This window comes from Oreochromis niloticus, linkage group LG7, assembly GCF_001858045.2.
Source record: "Oreochromis niloticus isolate F11D_XX linkage group LG7, O_niloticus_UMD_NMBU, whole genome shotgun sequence".
Lineage (NCBI taxonomy): Eukaryota > Metazoa > Chordata > Actinopteri > Cichliformes > Cichlidae > Oreochromis > Oreochromis niloticus.
In genome coordinates, this window is record NC_031972.2 from 20,134,976 (window position 1) to 20,153,850 (window position 18,875).

The window sequence follows — 18,875 nt, forward strand, 5'->3', positions numbered from 1 at the left end:
GTTTCTTCCTCCTCAGTGATCAGTGACTAGGTTCTTATCACTGCTGACATGGGACGCATTTTTTCAGAGGCAATTTAGACGAGTCTTTGGGTCATCAAAATTATGGAGGACCACAAGAGCCACACGCATCAAAATAAAGAATTCTGTGCTTAATGAATTGTAGAATACATTCAGCATTTGTAAATTCATTTTTGAATTCCACATTAAAAAACCTGTTTTTCAAAATGTGTTTTAAAAACCTCATTTCAAAATAATTTTTTTAAATTCCACATTAAATTAGCATGAGTACTGCAAAGTTTTGTAGATTCCTGTTTAAAAAAATTAAATTAAATTAAAAAAAAATCACAAGCATCACACATCTGACATATTCCAGTTCCATTTTGTGCAGTACATTGTTGAAATTATAAACTGTACATTCTAGTTATTCACTTATCAGTGATTTTTGAGTAAATGGATGTCACTGATAAATCTGTGGTGATTCACCTGCAAGTGTTTTTAACAAACTTTGTTTTTTGTAGAATTCATCAGCAGCTGTGGAGAGATGTATTCAGATATCTTCTGGTTCCACTTTTCCTAACCTGGAAGCTGAGGATGGCTTAATCCTGACAAGGACACAAACCTCAGCGCTTATCATAGATGTTCCTCCGTGCAGCCATTCCAGAGAGAGAGAGAGCAACGACCACTGATTAAGATCAGCAAGAAATCTGTCCCTTTCTGGCAACTTTGGAAACTTCTAATAAGAAAGTCTGCATTCTTAGAACAATGATGGGTCATGTGTGATGTGTTATCATATGAGGATAGTACATTTGGTCTTAATTCTGCTCAATTAGTGTTTTGATCATTGATCAAATATGGCAGCTCTGTGTTGTGCTGCAAGTTAAAACCGACTGTCCTCATGAGCACAGCATCGAACAACTCTCCTTAAATAAACTGATTGAATTTAACTGGACACAATGGTTTTCAGTGGGAGATACATTCATCACTCATCTGTTACACTGGAGAAGTCACTTGGATGAGTGATAAAACAATTTTCCACGGAAACATCCAGAGCAAGTAAACTTTTGGGCATATACTTCCCTGTAAGTCATTCATCAAGATATTTTTTTTTTTTTAATGTACACATTTGTTTTCAGTTGTTGTTTCTTTTGGCTTAATTTCAGCCTTAGCAGCATCTCTCAGAAGAAAACCACTAAACTTTTTGCCAATAATTAGACAAAAAGACTGTTGAGCCAGGTGGTATTCTCTGGAGTCATCTGTAAATTCACACAAGTTAAAGAGATAAGTAGGTAAAGTAGAGGATGCAGAGTCCATTTTAATCGCCATTTCAAATTATGTTTTAATTTATGTTTTTCTGCATGTTTTACAAATGCAGAATTAATTCTACAATTCATTATTTAAGCACAACAAATGTTCAACGTATGGCAGTTATTATGAACATTATCAGCTTCAAATGTTACAACAGTTTGCCCCACTAGTGTATGTGATCTGTAAATAGTACTTGAACAAAAAAGGCAGAAGTGGCAGAAGGAAGAGATTAGATGGTCAAATTTCAGTATGTGCGTTTGTGTCCAAGGTAAAAAAAATTGTTCAAGGGGTTATAAGGCATGCAACTTCTCCTATATAAATGAAAAAAAGTCAAAAAACAAAATTTATGCTTACTTTTTATCTTTCCAGTTTGGCTGTGGCCAAATTTACTCATATCCATGCTACCACATTCCTGTACCCGTGATGTCTTCAAATCAAATGAACCTACATGAAAAAGGAGCATCTTGGATTGCATTCATTGTACAACTTTAGAAACAAAATACATGAAACTGTCCATACAAAAAGGTTTAGAGCTGCATATGAGATTTCATACTGTACAAAAATAAAATGAAGAAATGACTCATTATCATAGTAAATAAAGCACAGAAAACAAATGAACTCACCCATTGGCGTGTGAAGAGCAACATGTTCCTGGTACGGGTTGAAATACTTGTACTGCTTTCCACAGAATTCACAAACATAGCTCCCAGTTTCTGGAAACAAGAAAACACATAAACAAACCTTTGTCCTCTTCTGTATCCACGATGGTTATAATAAGAAGGAGTAAAGATTAAATCTGCTGGATTAGTTGTCTTCAGTTAAGATGAAGAATAGTGTTTTTGCACATGCCTTACTTTACTACAGAGAAGCAGAAAACAAGAAGTCGATATCGAGTGGAAAGAGGAAGAAGCAGTGACTCTGACTGGATGTTGTTTTTACAGTTTACAATTAGCAGTACCTTAATAGTGATTAGAAACAAAGGGGTTTTCCTCTTGTGCATGGAGGTTCACGCTATCACCCATAAAAGTAATTAATGCAGTGATAAGTGCAGGATTCCCACCTGCGAACACTGCCAATAGTGTTTTAAGGGGCACGTGCTGCTGTCTGCTGAACCCGCCGTCTCTGTAGAGGTGGGTGAGTGCTTTTTCCCCTGCGAAAAAGGACTTATGGACTTATGTTTTGAAACCTTACCAGTCTTTACTTAACTTATATCCTTGGTGTTATTTTTTTTATAACACTGAGTATCACAATGACTTAACGCCTTTTCAATATACTGTGTTCAATACTTTTAACTGGACAGAAGACTGAAATTGTAAGGCCCTAAAAAGTCACTGAATTTTAACTTAAAACTTTCTGGAAAATCTTTCTATATACTAGATTATAGTGACAACATCGTCCTGATCAGGCGTCCTTCTTCTGCAGGGAAACACAAAAGCCAAGCTACCTTAAAATGAATTTTGTAATCTCATTCTGCTGTGGTATGTCTTCATTTTGATTTCAAAAATCACACTCTGTACAGACATCTGCAGCAATATTATTAGATGCATTTGTCCTGATGATTCAGTACACAACCCTCAGCTCAGTATTAAAATTCCTTGGTTTAATGTGATTCCTCCGTGTTGAAGTAAACAAAGAAAGGAAATATTTTTCAAAATTTTGTACTCATTTTAAAATATTTTTTTATTTACTTTACGCTTGTGAACAAGGAGTTCAAAGCCTTTTTTGACTGACTGCAGCATTTTATTATCCCAACTCTAACAATAAGAATAACTGCATATCAGGCACTTTTTGTCTGCTAAACTAAAATCAAACTAAACCAATCAACATACCAAACTGAATTTTGTGTACTGATATCTGTGTACCTAAAGTACACCAAACAATCTTACTTGGTCCAATTTTCTGATAGGGTTCAACTGGCTCCTCTTCTTTAAGGCCATCCACAGGTAGCACCACCTGTTCGTATGGATCTGAGAGAAGAAAAGGAAGATGAATAAGCAGATTATCTTCGCACCCAATACTCGTCACAAAACTTGAGCTCTTTCAGATATGTAATACTACAATAATCACATGAGTTCAATTCCTGCCAACCATCTCAGCCTCACCTCTCTAACTTTGTTTCTAAACTGCTCAACCTAAACTGTTCTTCTTGATCACTCTTAAACTCTGCCGCCTCCAGCTTGGGCTCCTCTCTTCTTGTCAGGTTCACAGTTTCCAAACCATACATCATAACAGGTCTCACTACCATCTTGTAAATCATTCCTTTCACTCTTGCTGCTATCCCTCTGTCACAAATCTGACACACTGACACTCATCTCTCACTCAGGTCCCTGAGGTCATGTGATCAGGGCTTGCTGGTTGTCCATCCAGGCTGAAAACGAAAGGTGACAGAGCTTTTGTAACTTTGGCCCCCAGACTCTGGAATTCTCCCTTTGAGCTCGAGATCCGTGGACTCAGTGGTCTCATTTTAAAAAACAACAACTAAAAAGTCATTTTTAAACTTGCTTTTGGTTAATTTTTGTTTTTATGATTAAGCTTCTGTGAAGCTCTGTGATTTTTATCTTGAAAGGTGCTATACAAATACAGTTTTACTTCCTTACGTAACTCTTTCCACCCATTTCACCCAGCCTGCACTCTCCTCTTCACCTCTGCTCCTTGTATCTTCACATTTCCACCTGCCTTGCTCTCATTTACACACACATGTATTCTGCCATGCCTCTGCTGACTTTCATTCTTCTAAAAGTTTAATGGCCCTTAATTCCCTTGACTTGCAGACCACATTTAGACACTGGCCATCCCTCCTGTTTTTTGGAGTCCTTGAATAAAAAGCTTCATTTTAATTTTTTTTTATTTTATTTTTTTAAACAATCTAGTCCCCTTTGACAGTTTGCTCAGATTTTGCAGTTGCTGCAGAAAGTACAGATTTTTCCATGAGGAATGACTGAAAATTGTGCAAAACTTACCATCAACTGCATGCAGGTCACGATGCTCCTGAAAGCAGCTATAGTATTTATACTTCTTTCCACAGATGTCACAGGAGTAACGGAAGCTACCTGTAGATAAAAGGAACAAGCCAACAATGAATAACACTGACACTACAAACAGTGTTTAATTTATTACCAAATTCAGGTAACGCTAGCTAGAAAAAACACACACACACACACACACACACACACACACACACACACGCGCTTGGGAAAACTAAAGGATATCAACACATGTATGGACTGTGTAAAGTTCAGAGATCAAGAGAGAGGAATGGCTTAAACTGAACGTTGGACCAAGCACGTACACGGCATATATTTTAGCCAACTGAAATGCACCGCAGAGCGATTTAACACGCATCAAATTCCAAAGTGCGTGGTTGCTTTCAACTGAAGGTCGGGGGTCCTATTTTTTTGTCTATTTGCAACACAAACAAGGTTAAATTAACAAAAATGTTTAAAGTACACAGGATAAGATAGGACTCCAGCGCATCCAAACAGGGAGGGAAGAATTCCAGGTGAAAAGCTCTGAGAAAAGGGGTCATCCCATGCCAACAACAACTCACAAGTTTTCTCAGTTCATGTCATTGATAACCTTAGAAAAATGTTATTTCATTGAGGCTTAAAAAAAAAAAAAAAAAAAAAACAAACAACAACAACAACAACAACAACAACAACAACAACAACAACAACAACAACAACAACCCACAAAAAAACAAAACAAAAAAAACACAACCTTCACCTTTAAGTGGAATGACCAGAGGTTAATAATGATCTCAATATTTTTATGACAACATTAATATCAAAAGCTAAAAATAAACAAAAGGAAAATAACCCCACAAAGAAAATAGAAAGCTGCATTTTCAATCTAAATTAAAGTTACATATATATTGTTAGTTAACAGCAAGTTCACACATTTAAAAAGAAGATCTCTTTTTAATCGAAACGTATGAGTCTGTGACTATATACATACTATTATGTATTGTTCAAAAGTGTTTAAATGTGCAATATAATGTTACTTTAGGGCTGTTTGATATAACGATATATATCGGATGACGATATAAAAACGTCTATCGTTTCATTTTACGCTATCGTTTGTTTCGTGGTGTCGCAAAATAAACTGTTTACGGCAATATTTTTTTCATTATTTTGATGGTCACTGTAGTGGCTATATTAATTTCCTAAAGTTCTCTCTTTCTCTTATATTTAACATAACCACACTACAGACTGACAAGCGCTTGTTTTTATGCGTTGTCGTTAGCAACAGCGACGGTAAAACCACCTCGTGTCCGCTTGTTTATTTTCCACATAAACCTTTCACAATAAAGCTCAAGATCCTGTTGAGACTTTTCAAAATAAACTGAATCACGTGAAAGATGCAGAGTATTTACGGATGAGAAGCAAAAAAGAGCCGTCAGGTGCTAAAAAAAATAAACCTTAGACTCAAACGTTAGAACAGGCTTTTCCCCGCAGCGCGCCGTGTAAGAAATACTCACAAAGAAAATGGCGGCCGTTACAACCTATGTCTAAAAATGTATCATTTCATGCATCAGTTAAAACACTGGACTCCAGGTACGCGACGCCCAGCTGGAAACACTTCACGCAAGTCGAGCTGCCCGACATTCACAGAATTTACAGAAAATGTTAAATTTTTGTGATTTATATCGTTATCGGACGATAGATGTCTTAATATCGGGATATGAGATTTTGGTCATATCGCACAGCCCTATGTTACTTTAGTCTTACTTTGTTATTTTTATCTTTCTTTATGTAGGATTCACTGACATTTCTTTCCAAGTGTAAAGCAGGGTAAAGCATTGTTCAGCCAGGTGGCTGTTGACAAGTGAGAACTGAAGTGCCTCTATACACTGCAGTCAACTGCTGTCTGAAGGCAATCTGTTGCATAAAAAGCACAGCACAAAGAATTGTAAGACAAAAATCAATTTTCCAGTTCTTTCAGGTTTAGTCTCTCTGTAATAACATGTCTGACGTTGTCCCTGCAAACGGCCCCTCATCACGCACCCATGTGAAATGTTTTATTATTTAGCAGCAGAGTGACAACTTCTAAATTTTCTCCAGCCCGTTCTCAAGGGGAACTTAATCCAATCAGCTGCATTCTTAGCTGAATTCCTGAGGCACTTCAAGGATGTAATAAACAGAAGGGCTGTTAATAAATTCTGAATTTCACTATATAATCAAGTGTAAAAAGAAAAAGGGGGGGGGGGGGGGGAAACCCACATTCAAATGTGGAAAAAAATAAAGCTGCAGTACTGGCAGGTGTCTCACAAACTACATAAAACACAAAGTTGAATATCCGAAAAGGTGTGCAATCCAGTGTCTGCAACTCTTAATATAGCACTATGGCACATAGTGAGTGTTTGTGGGGTACAAAATCAGAACAGTAGAGCTGTGTAGGACCTTCTGCTTCCGATTTCAGACACATTGCTGGCAGTGCAAGTGCAACTTTTCTTTAAGCTACAGTAAGCAAGCTAAGTAAAAGCAGGCTGATTCATGTTTGATTTCACACCTACACCTTAATAAAAAAAAAAAAAAAAAAAAAAAGTAATAACAATAATAATAATACTAATACTCTGGCTCAACTTTTTCCATATCCTAAAGGAATTGTAAACTGGTAAGCCACTGTACTGACAAAATAAATGCAACAAGCAAACATTTAGAGGTAATTAACTGGAAATATTTACAAAAACAAACATACTGCTGCGCAAAAGTCTTGCGGCACCACTCAGTCCTACATATTTTGCTTGGAAAATAATAGAAATATGTGTAGCAGGTTACTGAAACGTAAAAATACATGGAAATACAGCAGGGCAAAAATTGAATTTGTACTCTGTTTTCCTCTATAAACAAGCTTGAAAGTCACTATATGGTATTATTCCCCAACACAATCTGAACTTCACTTGGAGAAACCTTGTCATTTCTTTAAGTAGTCTCACAGAGTATCTCTTCAGGCTTTGTGAAAGACATTGAAAGCTTTTGTTTGGACACTGGAACAAAAAGCAGCCATTCTCTGTCAAGATGATCTCAAATTGCTTCAATAATTTTGTGTTCTGGGCATTGAGGAGGCCAATCTATGACTGATAGAGTTCTTCTGTCCGTTTTTCCATCTAGGTATGCTTTTACTGCACTGGCATTATTGTGAGGTGATAAATAAAGCCACTGCCAATCAGATGCTTTCCAGATCGTATTGCATGGTGGATCAAAATCTGATGCTGTGTACAAAATCCCATTAATTGACAAGAGCCCAACACCACTGGCTGAAATGGCCATAGGACAGTACACTGTGACAGGACGATAAGAGAGACGGTGAGGGGAATGATAGGAAAGGGTATGGGCCAGACCTAAACCTGGACTCCTGCAGACCTGCTGCCACTGATTTTCAGTCCAGCTCTTGTGTAATTTGGCATACTTCACCCCTTTCTTACGGTTTCCCATCCTTAAGACTGACCTCTTGATTTTGTGAACCAAGATTACAAGATTTTTAACATACATCATGGCCAAAAGAACCAAAGACCTCCTTCCTCAAATAACAAGTTTCTTGCAGAACAGCTTTATCTGGCAAAGGCAGAAGCAGGATAATGTCCATCATACTCTGCATGTGACTGAGCACAACAAACTGCAAGCAGTAGGAGACAGAGAATTTCAGTGAACTGGAAATTTTTATAGAAAGCAATACAAAAATACCTTCACTAAAAAGTATCCATCTCGGCAAAACAGTCCAAAGGCAAAATTAAAAATAAATGGAGACATAAAAGTTTTCAGCCTGCAGAGAGACTAGACAAAGTTGTGTAATAGGCCCTTATTGGTTTTGAAATCACTTGGAGAGATTTAAGGAAACAACTTTGGGATCATTCACAAGTCTTTAAATGAATTTAAAAACATATCCACTTACAAACTAAGTCAGGGAATGACCCAAGATATTATTATTATTATTACTACATGATCTAATATTACTAACAGACTAATAAAGTAATATTTCAATCAAGAACACTAACTTTTTTGATTTTCAGATGACATCTTTATCTCATTGTCAACTCCAAACTTGGTGTTTTTGGATACCTGTAGTTCTCTCTCAGGCTACAAGCTGAATACTCCAAAAACTTATAAAACTAGCTGGAGCACAAGTTGCAGTCCACTCAAGAAACTGAAATTCATACCTCGTGACATATTTAAGAGTTAATATCAACTTTAAAAGAACAAATTTGTATGCCATAATTTTGAGCCTCTTGAGCAAAACAATTGTGAATGACAATAGGAGTTCCCAAGCTGAGGCAGGAACATGAACATCTTGACCAGGTTATTCTTCCTATCACAAACACCAAGTGAAATAAAAAAAGCAATTCAATAAACAGGACAAATTAGGATCACAATATATCTGGCAGGGGAGAAAAAGATTTTCAACCCTTATCCCGGCAAAGAACACGGGATGATTTGCATTATCCTGCTTACGATACCATTACACTTTGACACAATTCAGGAATTTATTTTACTACAAAACAATGGAAGGAAAATGAAGAGCATGTTTCTGAGTATTCTAATTCAATGATGACTGGATGATAAAAGATGGATCCAAAACCTAATGGACCAGGGTAATAAATGGACAAATTTATCTCTGAAAACACAGCTAAATATTATCACCAAGTGTAGTTTACTTGAAGGGATAAAGATGGTGTTCAACCAATATTGATTTTGCCTATTAAGTTAGATGCACACTATTATCAGTAGGCTGTTAAGGCCCCCCTCTTCATATTACACCTTTAAAAAAATGAATTAATTAAAAAAGATTTTGCTCCTATATAGCTCCTTAAAAGCAAAGTATAAAGAAATGAGAGGTGATTCAAGACTTTACACAGTATATTAGAATAGAATAATCCTTTAATTGTCCCACAAGGGGAAATTTGGTTATTAGATTGTTATATTAGATTATAAAATCTATTTTGAAAATACAGGTGAGTGTAAATTTTTTTTTTTTTTTTTTTTTTTTTTTACTAGAATTAATGGGTTGTGTCCATCTGAAAATTTGCCCCATGGTTCCAGACAGTAAAGACAAGCAAAAAAAAAAAAAAAAAAAAAAAAAAAAAAAAGGATACAGGACAACTGATGCTCAAAACAAATCTGTGAAACCATAGTTTTAGCATTAAAAGGTACAGAATCAGTACAGTATCACTAATAATCAGAGCTGCAACAGCCTTCCTCTATGTTAAAGACCATGAAAAATGAGAAGGACATTGCTAGTGAATCAACCAAGGGCTTTTTTTTCTTAGACGTTAACCGCTGAGGTCATTACTTAAAAAAGATTAATCTTGCTGTTTGGTGACAAAGAACATGAAAAAAAGCCTGAAGAATATTTAGAGCATACTTTTCAGCTGAAAGCGAGATAAATTTGTTCAGCTCAGATGGGGTCCAGCACGTCTGCTGTGAAAACAGGAGAATGCAAAGTCTCAACAGTGAAGCACAATGCTGGAAGTGTGAAGGCGTTGGGCACATGACATTTATAAATGGCAACATCAGTGCTTATAGACATTAAAATACTGACTAACTGACTGACTCCTGGCCAGAGGTTACATCAGCGGAATATTTTCTATCAGTGACCGTGACATTCGCCTTAGAAGCAAAAGATCACCGGTTCGATCTCACGAGACGACACAAATTCCTTTGAGATTGCATCAGGAAAGGCATACTGTGCAAATTGTTAAAGGAAACATCCAGAGCTACCTGTTGTAGCAATCCCTTGCTACAACAGGTATAGCCATAGGAGATAACTGAAAGTAAACTTGTTAATTGGCACTATATTAATAAAACTGAACTGAATTTTAATGATGACAAAGATGAAAATATCCGATGGCTGTATGTCCTTTTGATAAATTAGAACACTGATAGTGGATCCACCATAAAAATAAGTAAGCAATGTTAAGAACTGGTCTATTTTTTTCGTAACATTGAATATACAGAATCCCCCATCAACATGTTGGATTGCATCTGTAACCATTAGAGAATCACAGCTGCATCTGCTCCGTGTTGCACAAAGAGTCCATGCTACTGGTTTTCCTCTCAATGAGGTGAGTGCTCATAGGACTTTTTATGACTTCTGGTCATTTCCCCAAGAGAAAGGTTCCCCAACTATCAAACTTAGTAGATAATAGTGGTTAATTCCAGTGTCCAGTGCAGCAGCAGAGTACAGTACAGAACACTTCTGGGGTGGGAAAAGTAGAACAGCACAAACCCTCAAGCAGCTGGATCCAAGGTCTCTGGTGGTAAAACTCCCGAAAACTCTGTTCAGCACTGGTATCCTTCATGCCGAGGAGGATAGAGTCTCATCAAAAATTAAAGGTTAATGAACACTCACTACTCCATTAGCTATACCTTCAACTGCTCGTTAGCACAAAAATCTGTTCAGCTATTTAGATAGATTTAGATATGTAAACATAGTCTGTTGAAGTTCCATAAGTGCCATAATTTTCTTCAGCTAAACAAAAACAAAACTGAAGTAATAGTCTTTGGTGCCAAAGAAAAACGATTACAGGTCACCAGAGAACTTCAATCTATACACCTAAAAACCACAAACCAGGCGCGAAATTTGGGTGTAGTGATGGATGCAGACCTAAACTTAGAAAAACACATTAAGACAATAACAAAATCAGCTTACTATCACCTCAAGAATATTTCAAGGATAAAAGATCTGATGTCTCAACAGGACCTGGAAAAACTAGTCCATGCATTCATCTTTAGTAGGCTTGATTACTGTAACAGCATCTTTACAGGTCTACCTAAAAAATCAGTCAGACAACTACAGCTCATTCAGAACTCTGCTGCTCGAGTCCTCACTAAGACCAAAAAAGTGGACCACATCAGTCCAGCTCTGAGGTCTTTACACTGGCTGCCTGTCCGTCAGAGGATAGACTTTAAAGTTCTGATGCTGGTTTATAAAGCTCTGAATGGTTTAGGACCAAAATACATCAGTGACCTCCTGACCCAGTATGAACCTTCCAGATCCCTCAGGTCATCTGGATCCGGTTTCTTATCAGTTCCCAGAGTCAGAACCAGCCACGGAGAAGCTGCATTCAGCTTTTATGCTCCATATCTCTGGAACAAACTCCCAGAAAGCCTCAGATCAGCTGACACACTCAGTTTATTTAAATCCAGATTGAAGACCCACCTATTCTCAGCTGCTTTTGAATAAATCACCAAATCCACACTTTTAAGCTTAAATTTCAAAATTTACATTTTAACTACTGACTTTATCTACTGCTCTGATTTTATCTACTGCTCTGATTTTATCTACTGTTTTCATTTTTGATTTTAAACACTGTTTTGTTTGTTTGTTTGTTTGTTTTTGTTTGTTTGTTTGTCTTAATCAATTTTAGATCATGCTTTTTATTTGTTTTTGTTTTTAATGTCTCTGTAAAGCACTTTGAATCACCTTGTTGTTGAATTGTGCTATATAAATAAACTTGCCTTGCCTTGAAGTTCAAACTATGCATCAGAATGGGGAAGAAAGGTAATTTAAATCATTTTGATGCGGTACAGTTATTGGTGCTAGAACGGCTGATTTGACACTTCAGAAACTGCTGATCCGCTGGGGTTTTCCCACTCAACCATCAAAAGTTTACAAAGAAGGGAAACTATCCAGAAAGCAGCAGTTCTCTCAGTGGATATGAAGGGAGAGGTTAGAGGTCAAATGTCATGTTTATATAGTATTTTCTATATGTTGACAATACACACCAAACTTGTATAAATCATAGTTTCTAAGATAAGGCTTTTTGTCAATTTTCAGTCAGTTGACCTTGAAGAACTTGGGTGAAGAAAGACAAATTGTAAAGTTTAATGTTAACATGAGCCCACTCCACACTCTTACAATTTATCAGAATCAATTCAAAACTTCATGTTTACAGACAGAATGACACACACACGCTACCAATAACATCTCATATTTCACATATCTCAAACTGGTTTCTTGAACCTGAGTCCACTGTACTCAATGGCCTTCACAGTCACCACATCTAAATCTAATAGACGACCTCTGTGATGTGGTGGAACGTTAGTTTCTTATCTTGGATCTGTAGCCAAGAAATCTGCAGCAACTGTGTGATGCTATAATGACAATGTCGCCGAATCTGTGTCAAGAATTAAGGCACTTCTGTAAAAGGGTGTCCAAACCTGTACAAGCAATGTGTACCTAATGAAATGGCTGCAGAATGTATGAAGTATTGGAGGGAAGAAAATAACAGATGCAAATCTTGCTTGCTACTTTGGATCGCATATTTTTAATATAGTAAATCCCACCTGTTTTTTTTAAACAGTAAATACATTTCTGTTGAAATTAGAAGTGATCAAAAAGTGATATGGAATCATGTGGAATTTAAGACATGTTGCACAAGGAGTACTCAGTTATGTTCAAGAGTATGCACACTTTAAATTTATTGCAAGCAATGTGTTGTGCAAGCAATGGCATCAAAAGATAGTTGTGTAACCATAACACGAAGAATTTACTAGGAATTTATTGTTATTTGTTACATGACTGGTTATAGAAATAGCACCACTTAATATAAGCAGAAGACTCCCTTTCCTTATTTCTACTCTTTGAAATAGTGTTGTCAAACCAGCAAGTTAAGAAAGTCTCTGTATGTTAAACTGAAAATAATTTGGGAATTTTTCCAGTTATGGTACATAATGTCAAAATACTTAGAGAATCTGGAAAAAAAAATAAAATAAAAATCCTCTTTAAAGGAGGGAAAGGGTCAAAAACCAACACAAAAATAGCAAAACACACATTCTGCAGTGCAACTTACTGCATGGGTTCATGGGTTTGCACTACTCAAAACCACTCTAATCACTGTTGGTTTTTGCATTCACAAATCCACAGAGAAGGCAACAGTATGTCTGGATCTTGTTAATCCAGAAATACTGTTGCCTTCTCTTTTTTAAAAGTAGGCAATGCACACCAACAGCAAAAAGGCCACCCTATCATTATTTTTTTCCACATAGTGCTTGAATCAAAATGACCCCATTTAAAAAACAGAGTATATTATTATTTTTTTTTATTAAGATGCCAAATTATAGTCATGTACTTATATTCATGAGCAGAGAAAAAAAAAAAAAAAAAAAAAAAAATTGTGGTTGAGTGTTATGCTTGATTAATTCCTGACTTCTCAGAGAAGTCCAGTGTGCCAGCTTAAATTTAGGGAGTAAAAACACGAATTCAGTTTGAAATTCCTCACTGCTGCTCAGAATAGTACAAACATCAAGAACTCACTGAAAAAGGAAAGAGTCCGCATTTAAGCACTCTGTGATGCTGGATGGTCTTTAAGACAAACGGGGTGAGACGAAGTGTTCTCACAGTGCAGTCAAGTATTCTTTGGAGTTGATTACAGAGACCGATACTTACAAAATGTTCCAAGGAAGAGGCAGAAAATGAAAGTTGACTGAAGCACATCTCAGGACTCTCTAGATTTAAAGTACTACAGACAGAAGGACGGACACTGATGATCTTTAGGCAGAGATAAATGCTTCTAGATCAGAGTCTGAGAAGGTCTCAAGAATGAACACTGGTAGAGTACTGAACGAATAAGTCTTAAAGCAGGGGCGTCAAACTTGTTTTACATTGCAGGCCACATACAGCCCACTTTAATCTTAAGCGGGCCAGACCAGTGAAACTCTACTTTCTGTAAGTGTAAATAAGTTACATATTTAACCGTTTTTCTACACAATGAAGAAAAAGCTGCTGTGACAAAGAAAGAAATCTGTCAGCACAACTATTCTATCTGCATTGTCCAGACTTTCTAGTTTTTAAAACTGTAGTCGTACAAAAAAAACAACCTGAAATATCTATAGAAAGTGAAACATAGAAAAAACCCAGAAGTTTCTTCTATGTAATAAGTGAATGAATAAGGCAGAAAATTGATTTTTTTTTTTTTAAATGGGAAACTGGTTTCCAAGTACACAGAGCAAGAGAACTGTGCAGGAAGTGCGATTTCATCATGCAAGCAAGACAGCGAAGTTAACTCTAAATGTGTTTTTGTGCTGGTGGTTAGTATGAATTTTGGTCACAGTGACAAAATCTGCAGTTTTGGAATCTGTGAGAGGCCATCTCCGTGTTGTCGGATGAACAGAGGGATCCGTGCTTTGTGTTAACATCTTTTTGCAGAATCTGTTTACCTGCTCTTTAATCGTTTACCGTTTTATCTGTTGGACATTATTGAAATGGTTTTGGGGGCTTTCCAGCTGAGATTTCAACGTTTCTGTGGACACCACACGGGTCTATATTTAAATAACAGATCTGACGGTACATCCCATTAAACCAGATGTTTTCGCTTGCCTCCAGTACCAGGGGCATTGGGGTTCAACAGGTTAATTGTTTATTTCTTAATTACTTTGTGTAGTATAAATGGCCATAGGGGAGGTTTTTATCAGTAGAATAAGCTGTTTAACTTGTGAAAATACAGTTAAAAGTCCAAAAACTATGCTTGTGCTCGTTTGTGGTAAGCAGTGAATCAAACAAGTTAATGATTATAAATGGCTTCAAGCACACATTCAGGTATCAATGTGTATCACTGAAATGAGGCCAGATGGTGCTCAGTTTACATTTTTCCTCATTTTTTCACCTTTTCTCCAACATGCTTGCATTTAAATCCAGCTCCCCCATCTCTCTGTGTACCTGGCCTGTACCAGTTTACTTGCCATCTTCGGAACATCTGCCTCTCATTCTTCTTTCACATAATGGTATGATCCCAATCTGTGTTTGCACATGATTGGCCGCATGGTGTGCCCATTAAAATAAATCCGTGCCTGTACGGATTCTCAGCAGGGCTGAAGACTTAGCTCGCACATATCGACGGGCCATTAATTGACATATATAATGATCTTGCAGACCAGATATAATTGTATCGTGGGCTGGATGTGGCTCGCAGGGCGTACATTTGACACCCCTGTCTTAAAGGGAAGAATACCTTCTAAGAAGCCATTATGTGAAATCTGCAAACACTCAGAAACATCTGCCAGAGAGCACAAAAACCGGACTCTAAATGACTGTAAGACCGAAGGTATTCTGGACCGGCAAGTCCAAATTTGACTCTCTGCAGACTGTTAATGTCTGCACAGAGTCTGAGAACTTTATGATGCTAGATGCAAAGCACCCGCAGTGAGATTCCATTATAATATGTGGTTCCATCTGGATATTTCTGGCAAATTACTCCAAGTCAGCAGCCATGAATGAGAAGGTCTACACAAAATCTTGATGCATCATGGAATCCCATCTGGACTAAAAGTTATTGGTCATCGGTTCATTTCATTAAAATAAAAAAAACCTCCAGCATACGTCAAAACTGTGCAGAGACTATCTGACCAATTAAAGGGAATTTGAAGTTCTCGACGACCAGACTAAAATCTATAGAACAGACTTGGAATTTAGTAAATTCGAAGATAGATTTCACAAGCATTTCATCCAAAGCAAATATCTGGGAAAAGCTAGAAACTATTTGGAAGTCAACTTAAAAAAAAAATAAAATAATAAAAAAAAAAAGAGAATGAACATAAGTACATAAAAACAATGCCAAGATGCAATGGAATGCAAGAATTCAACAAATATGAAGTTTTTTTCGTTATGTGAACAGGGGCTGTTTAGTTGTTTTAATTTATTGTTTGTCTAATACATAAAAATATAATTTTTAGCTTAACACAATTTTTACACTGATTTCTAAAATATTTCTGTTTTTGTTGTCGGTATGATTTATTTTTTTTTAACAATTTGATCACTAATCTGTCCCCAATTTTCAAATAAAGATAATATTTTAATTATTTCCAAATCATCAATCACTTTTTTTTAAATTTATTTACAAATTTTTGGAAATTGGATTTTATTTTTATTGTTATGACTCATAGCACAAGTCTGCATTTTTGGGAATCAGAGTATTTAAAACCATCTTATTAAAACTAGACCTTGTAAATGTTATTTTAGTGTCTCTTCAGTATCTGAGGCAACACACCCCCACCAAACTCTGCATGTTGTTTTTTTAAGCACAGGGTGGCTTTTGGCTGAACACCATTTAATCAGAACTATGCAAAGTTTGTTCTAGCAATTTTCCTGAAATATTCTTAAACATCAACAACTCCTCCGCAGTCCTACAGCCTGTGTTGTCTTTTGCTTATTAAAATACTCTTGTGCAAACATTTGTTCAATACAGGGCATTTCTGCAAAGCACACTTACAGGAAATCCAGACTTCTAAGCTGGCCTGGTTTTGTTTTCCACAAACTACTGTGAATTTGTTGTTAAATAGACTTTAAGTCATAATAATGCCACACCTTCACTGTGCTGTCAAAACACTAACTTCTTTCAATCACTGATATGTGAATCTATTTTCCTATTCTAAGGGAACCACTCTGTATGTATCATTAAACATCATTTATTTTTACCATCGGCTCCTGCCAATTTCTTTTGGGGCCACCAACACTGCTCATAGAAAGAAATCTATATTTAAAAATGCACTTTTAAATTGATATGCCAGTCATTATCAAGTTTAAAGTCTAAATCTGCGGCATCAACCAAAATGCTTTACAGCATGTTTCATCCTCTTAAGAATTTAATCTAATAGCAACTCCTTTGCCTAGAAGCCTCACTGGCCTACTTATTAACAGTGTCACAGACCTTAGTTCCACTGTGTTCATACTCTTCATACAGCTTTTTTTTTTTTTTTTTTTTTTTAAAAACAACAAACAAAGAAAAAACTTATGATCTATGTGCATAAAGACTGTTCTTTTTTTTTTTTCCCCCTTCTGCCATATTTATACCTTACCTCTAAAGTGATGTGCACGTTCATGTAATGAATGCCAAGTGTGTGTAGGAAGATTTATAAATAACTCAAGTATTACTCTGAGGTATGAGTATTTTTAGCCCTAATCAAACTTTTCTGTGATGTTGGAACGCCTAGTAAACGCAGGTCCTGGTGGCTGTTATATACCGCCACTCGAAGAGTAAAACCATACTAAATTCAGGCTAGTCTTCAGTTTTACATTTTCATGTTTCTCTGCTAAATGGAAGTGGTGGTGTCAGAAAATGAGGGTCAAAAACATCTTAGGTAGCCCTATCGAGAGAGAGAGAGAGAGAGAGAGAGAGAGAGAGAGAGAGAGAGAGAGAGAGAAAAAAAAAAAAGTGTAACAAGCAGGTGGTGCAGAAGTATACTCACTGTTGGGTGTTTGGGGTAGACCATCTGCAACCATGGTCTCTGATTCTACAAACAGACAAACACATCAATTTAAAAAATAAATAAATAAATAAATAAATAAATAATTGCAGCTCCATGAGAAAAAAAAAATGCTGCTAATGTGTGCTCTGTGCTTCCAACCTGGGCTCCAATTTAAGATATCTACAGCCTCAAAGACATGGAAATCTCAAGACTGACGCCAAAATTTGGTGATTGAAAACCTGCATATATCACAGTTTAAAAATAATCTTGTTTTATTGTCAGAACAAGTTGTGAATAGGGCTGTGCGATATGACCAAAATCTCATATCCCGATATTAAAACATCTATCGTCGATATAACGATATAAATTACAAAAATGTAACAGTTCCTGTAAATTCTGTGAATGTCGGGCATCTCGACTTGCGTGAAGTGTTTCCAGCTGGGCGTCGCGTACCTGGAGTCCAGTGTTTTAACTGATGCATGAAACGATATATTTTTAGACGTAAGTTGTAACGGCCGCCGTTTTCTTTGTATTTATTACACGGCGTGCTGCGGGGAAAAGCCTGTTCTAACGTTTGAGTCTAAGGTTTATTTTTTAGCACCTGGCGGCTCTTTTTTGCTTCTCATCCGTTAATACTCTGCATCTTTCACGTGACTCGTTTTATTTTGAAAAGCCTCAACAGGATCTTGAGCTTTATTGTGAAAGGTTTATGTGGAAAATAAACAAGCGGACACGCCGTGGTTTTACCGTTGTTGTTGCTAACGAAAACGCATAAAAAACAAGCGCTTGTCCTTCCGTAGTGTGGTTATATTAAATATAAGAGAAAGAGAGAACTTTAGGAAATTAATATAGCCACTACAGTGACCATCAAAATGATGAAAAAATATTGCCGTAAACAGTTTATTTTGCGACACCACGAAACAAACGATAGCGTAAAATGAAACGATAGACGTTTTTCTATCGTCATCCGATATATATCGTTATATCGAACAGCCCTAGTTGTGAATTACTTACACACCCTCTGCCCAACTCTGCTCAGATTAGCCTGGTTGTTGTGTTGATTTGTGTGCCAACAGCGTAAAATACAGAATTTTTTGAAATCGACACCAATACCAAAACCCAAAAACTTAAAATGTATTGGAGAATTTTTCAGACACATTTTAGACCCCTACATTTGTTATTCACAGTTAGTTGAGTCCTTACTAAGACAAAAATAGAGTTAAAAAAAAATATAAAAAAATCATATTTTAATATCTCGCGGCTCAGATGAGCTGACTGGAACATCAGAAACAAGAACAAACACGTTTTCCTAACATGGGAGTTGAAGAGTACCTTCTCGTGGACAAACTAGGCAACATCAACAGTCATATCACAGCTGAGGGACATTTCTTC

General features: G+C 36.6%; 1 protein-coding gene across 7 annotated transcripts in view; it reads right to left on the bottom strand.

Moving 5' to 3' along the window:
* Positions 1-18,875, bottom strand: part of znf618 (zinc finger protein 618) — a 44,500-nt gene that overhangs the window by 12,799 nt on the left and 12,826 nt on the right. For 5 of the 7 annotated variants that reach the window (XM_025908669.1, XM_025908668.1, XM_025908670.1 and 2 more), the window contains exons 5-10: positions 17,484-17,528; positions 4,266-4,355; positions 3,192-3,272; positions 2,366-2,455; positions 1,929-2,018; positions 1,660-1,749 (exon numbers count right to left, since the gene is read on the bottom strand). In XM_025908669.1, the coding sequence (XP_025764454.1) occupies positions 1,660-1,749; positions 1,929-2,018; positions 2,366-2,455; positions 3,192-3,272; positions 4,266-4,355; positions 17,484-17,528 (486 nt within the window). The remainder of the gene's footprint in view (positions 1-1,659; positions 1,750-1,928; positions 2,019-2,365; positions 2,456-3,191; positions 3,273-4,265; positions 4,356-17,483; positions 17,529-18,875) is intronic. The other 2 variants (XM_025908671.1, XM_019361050.2) reach the window with 1 other exon arrangement.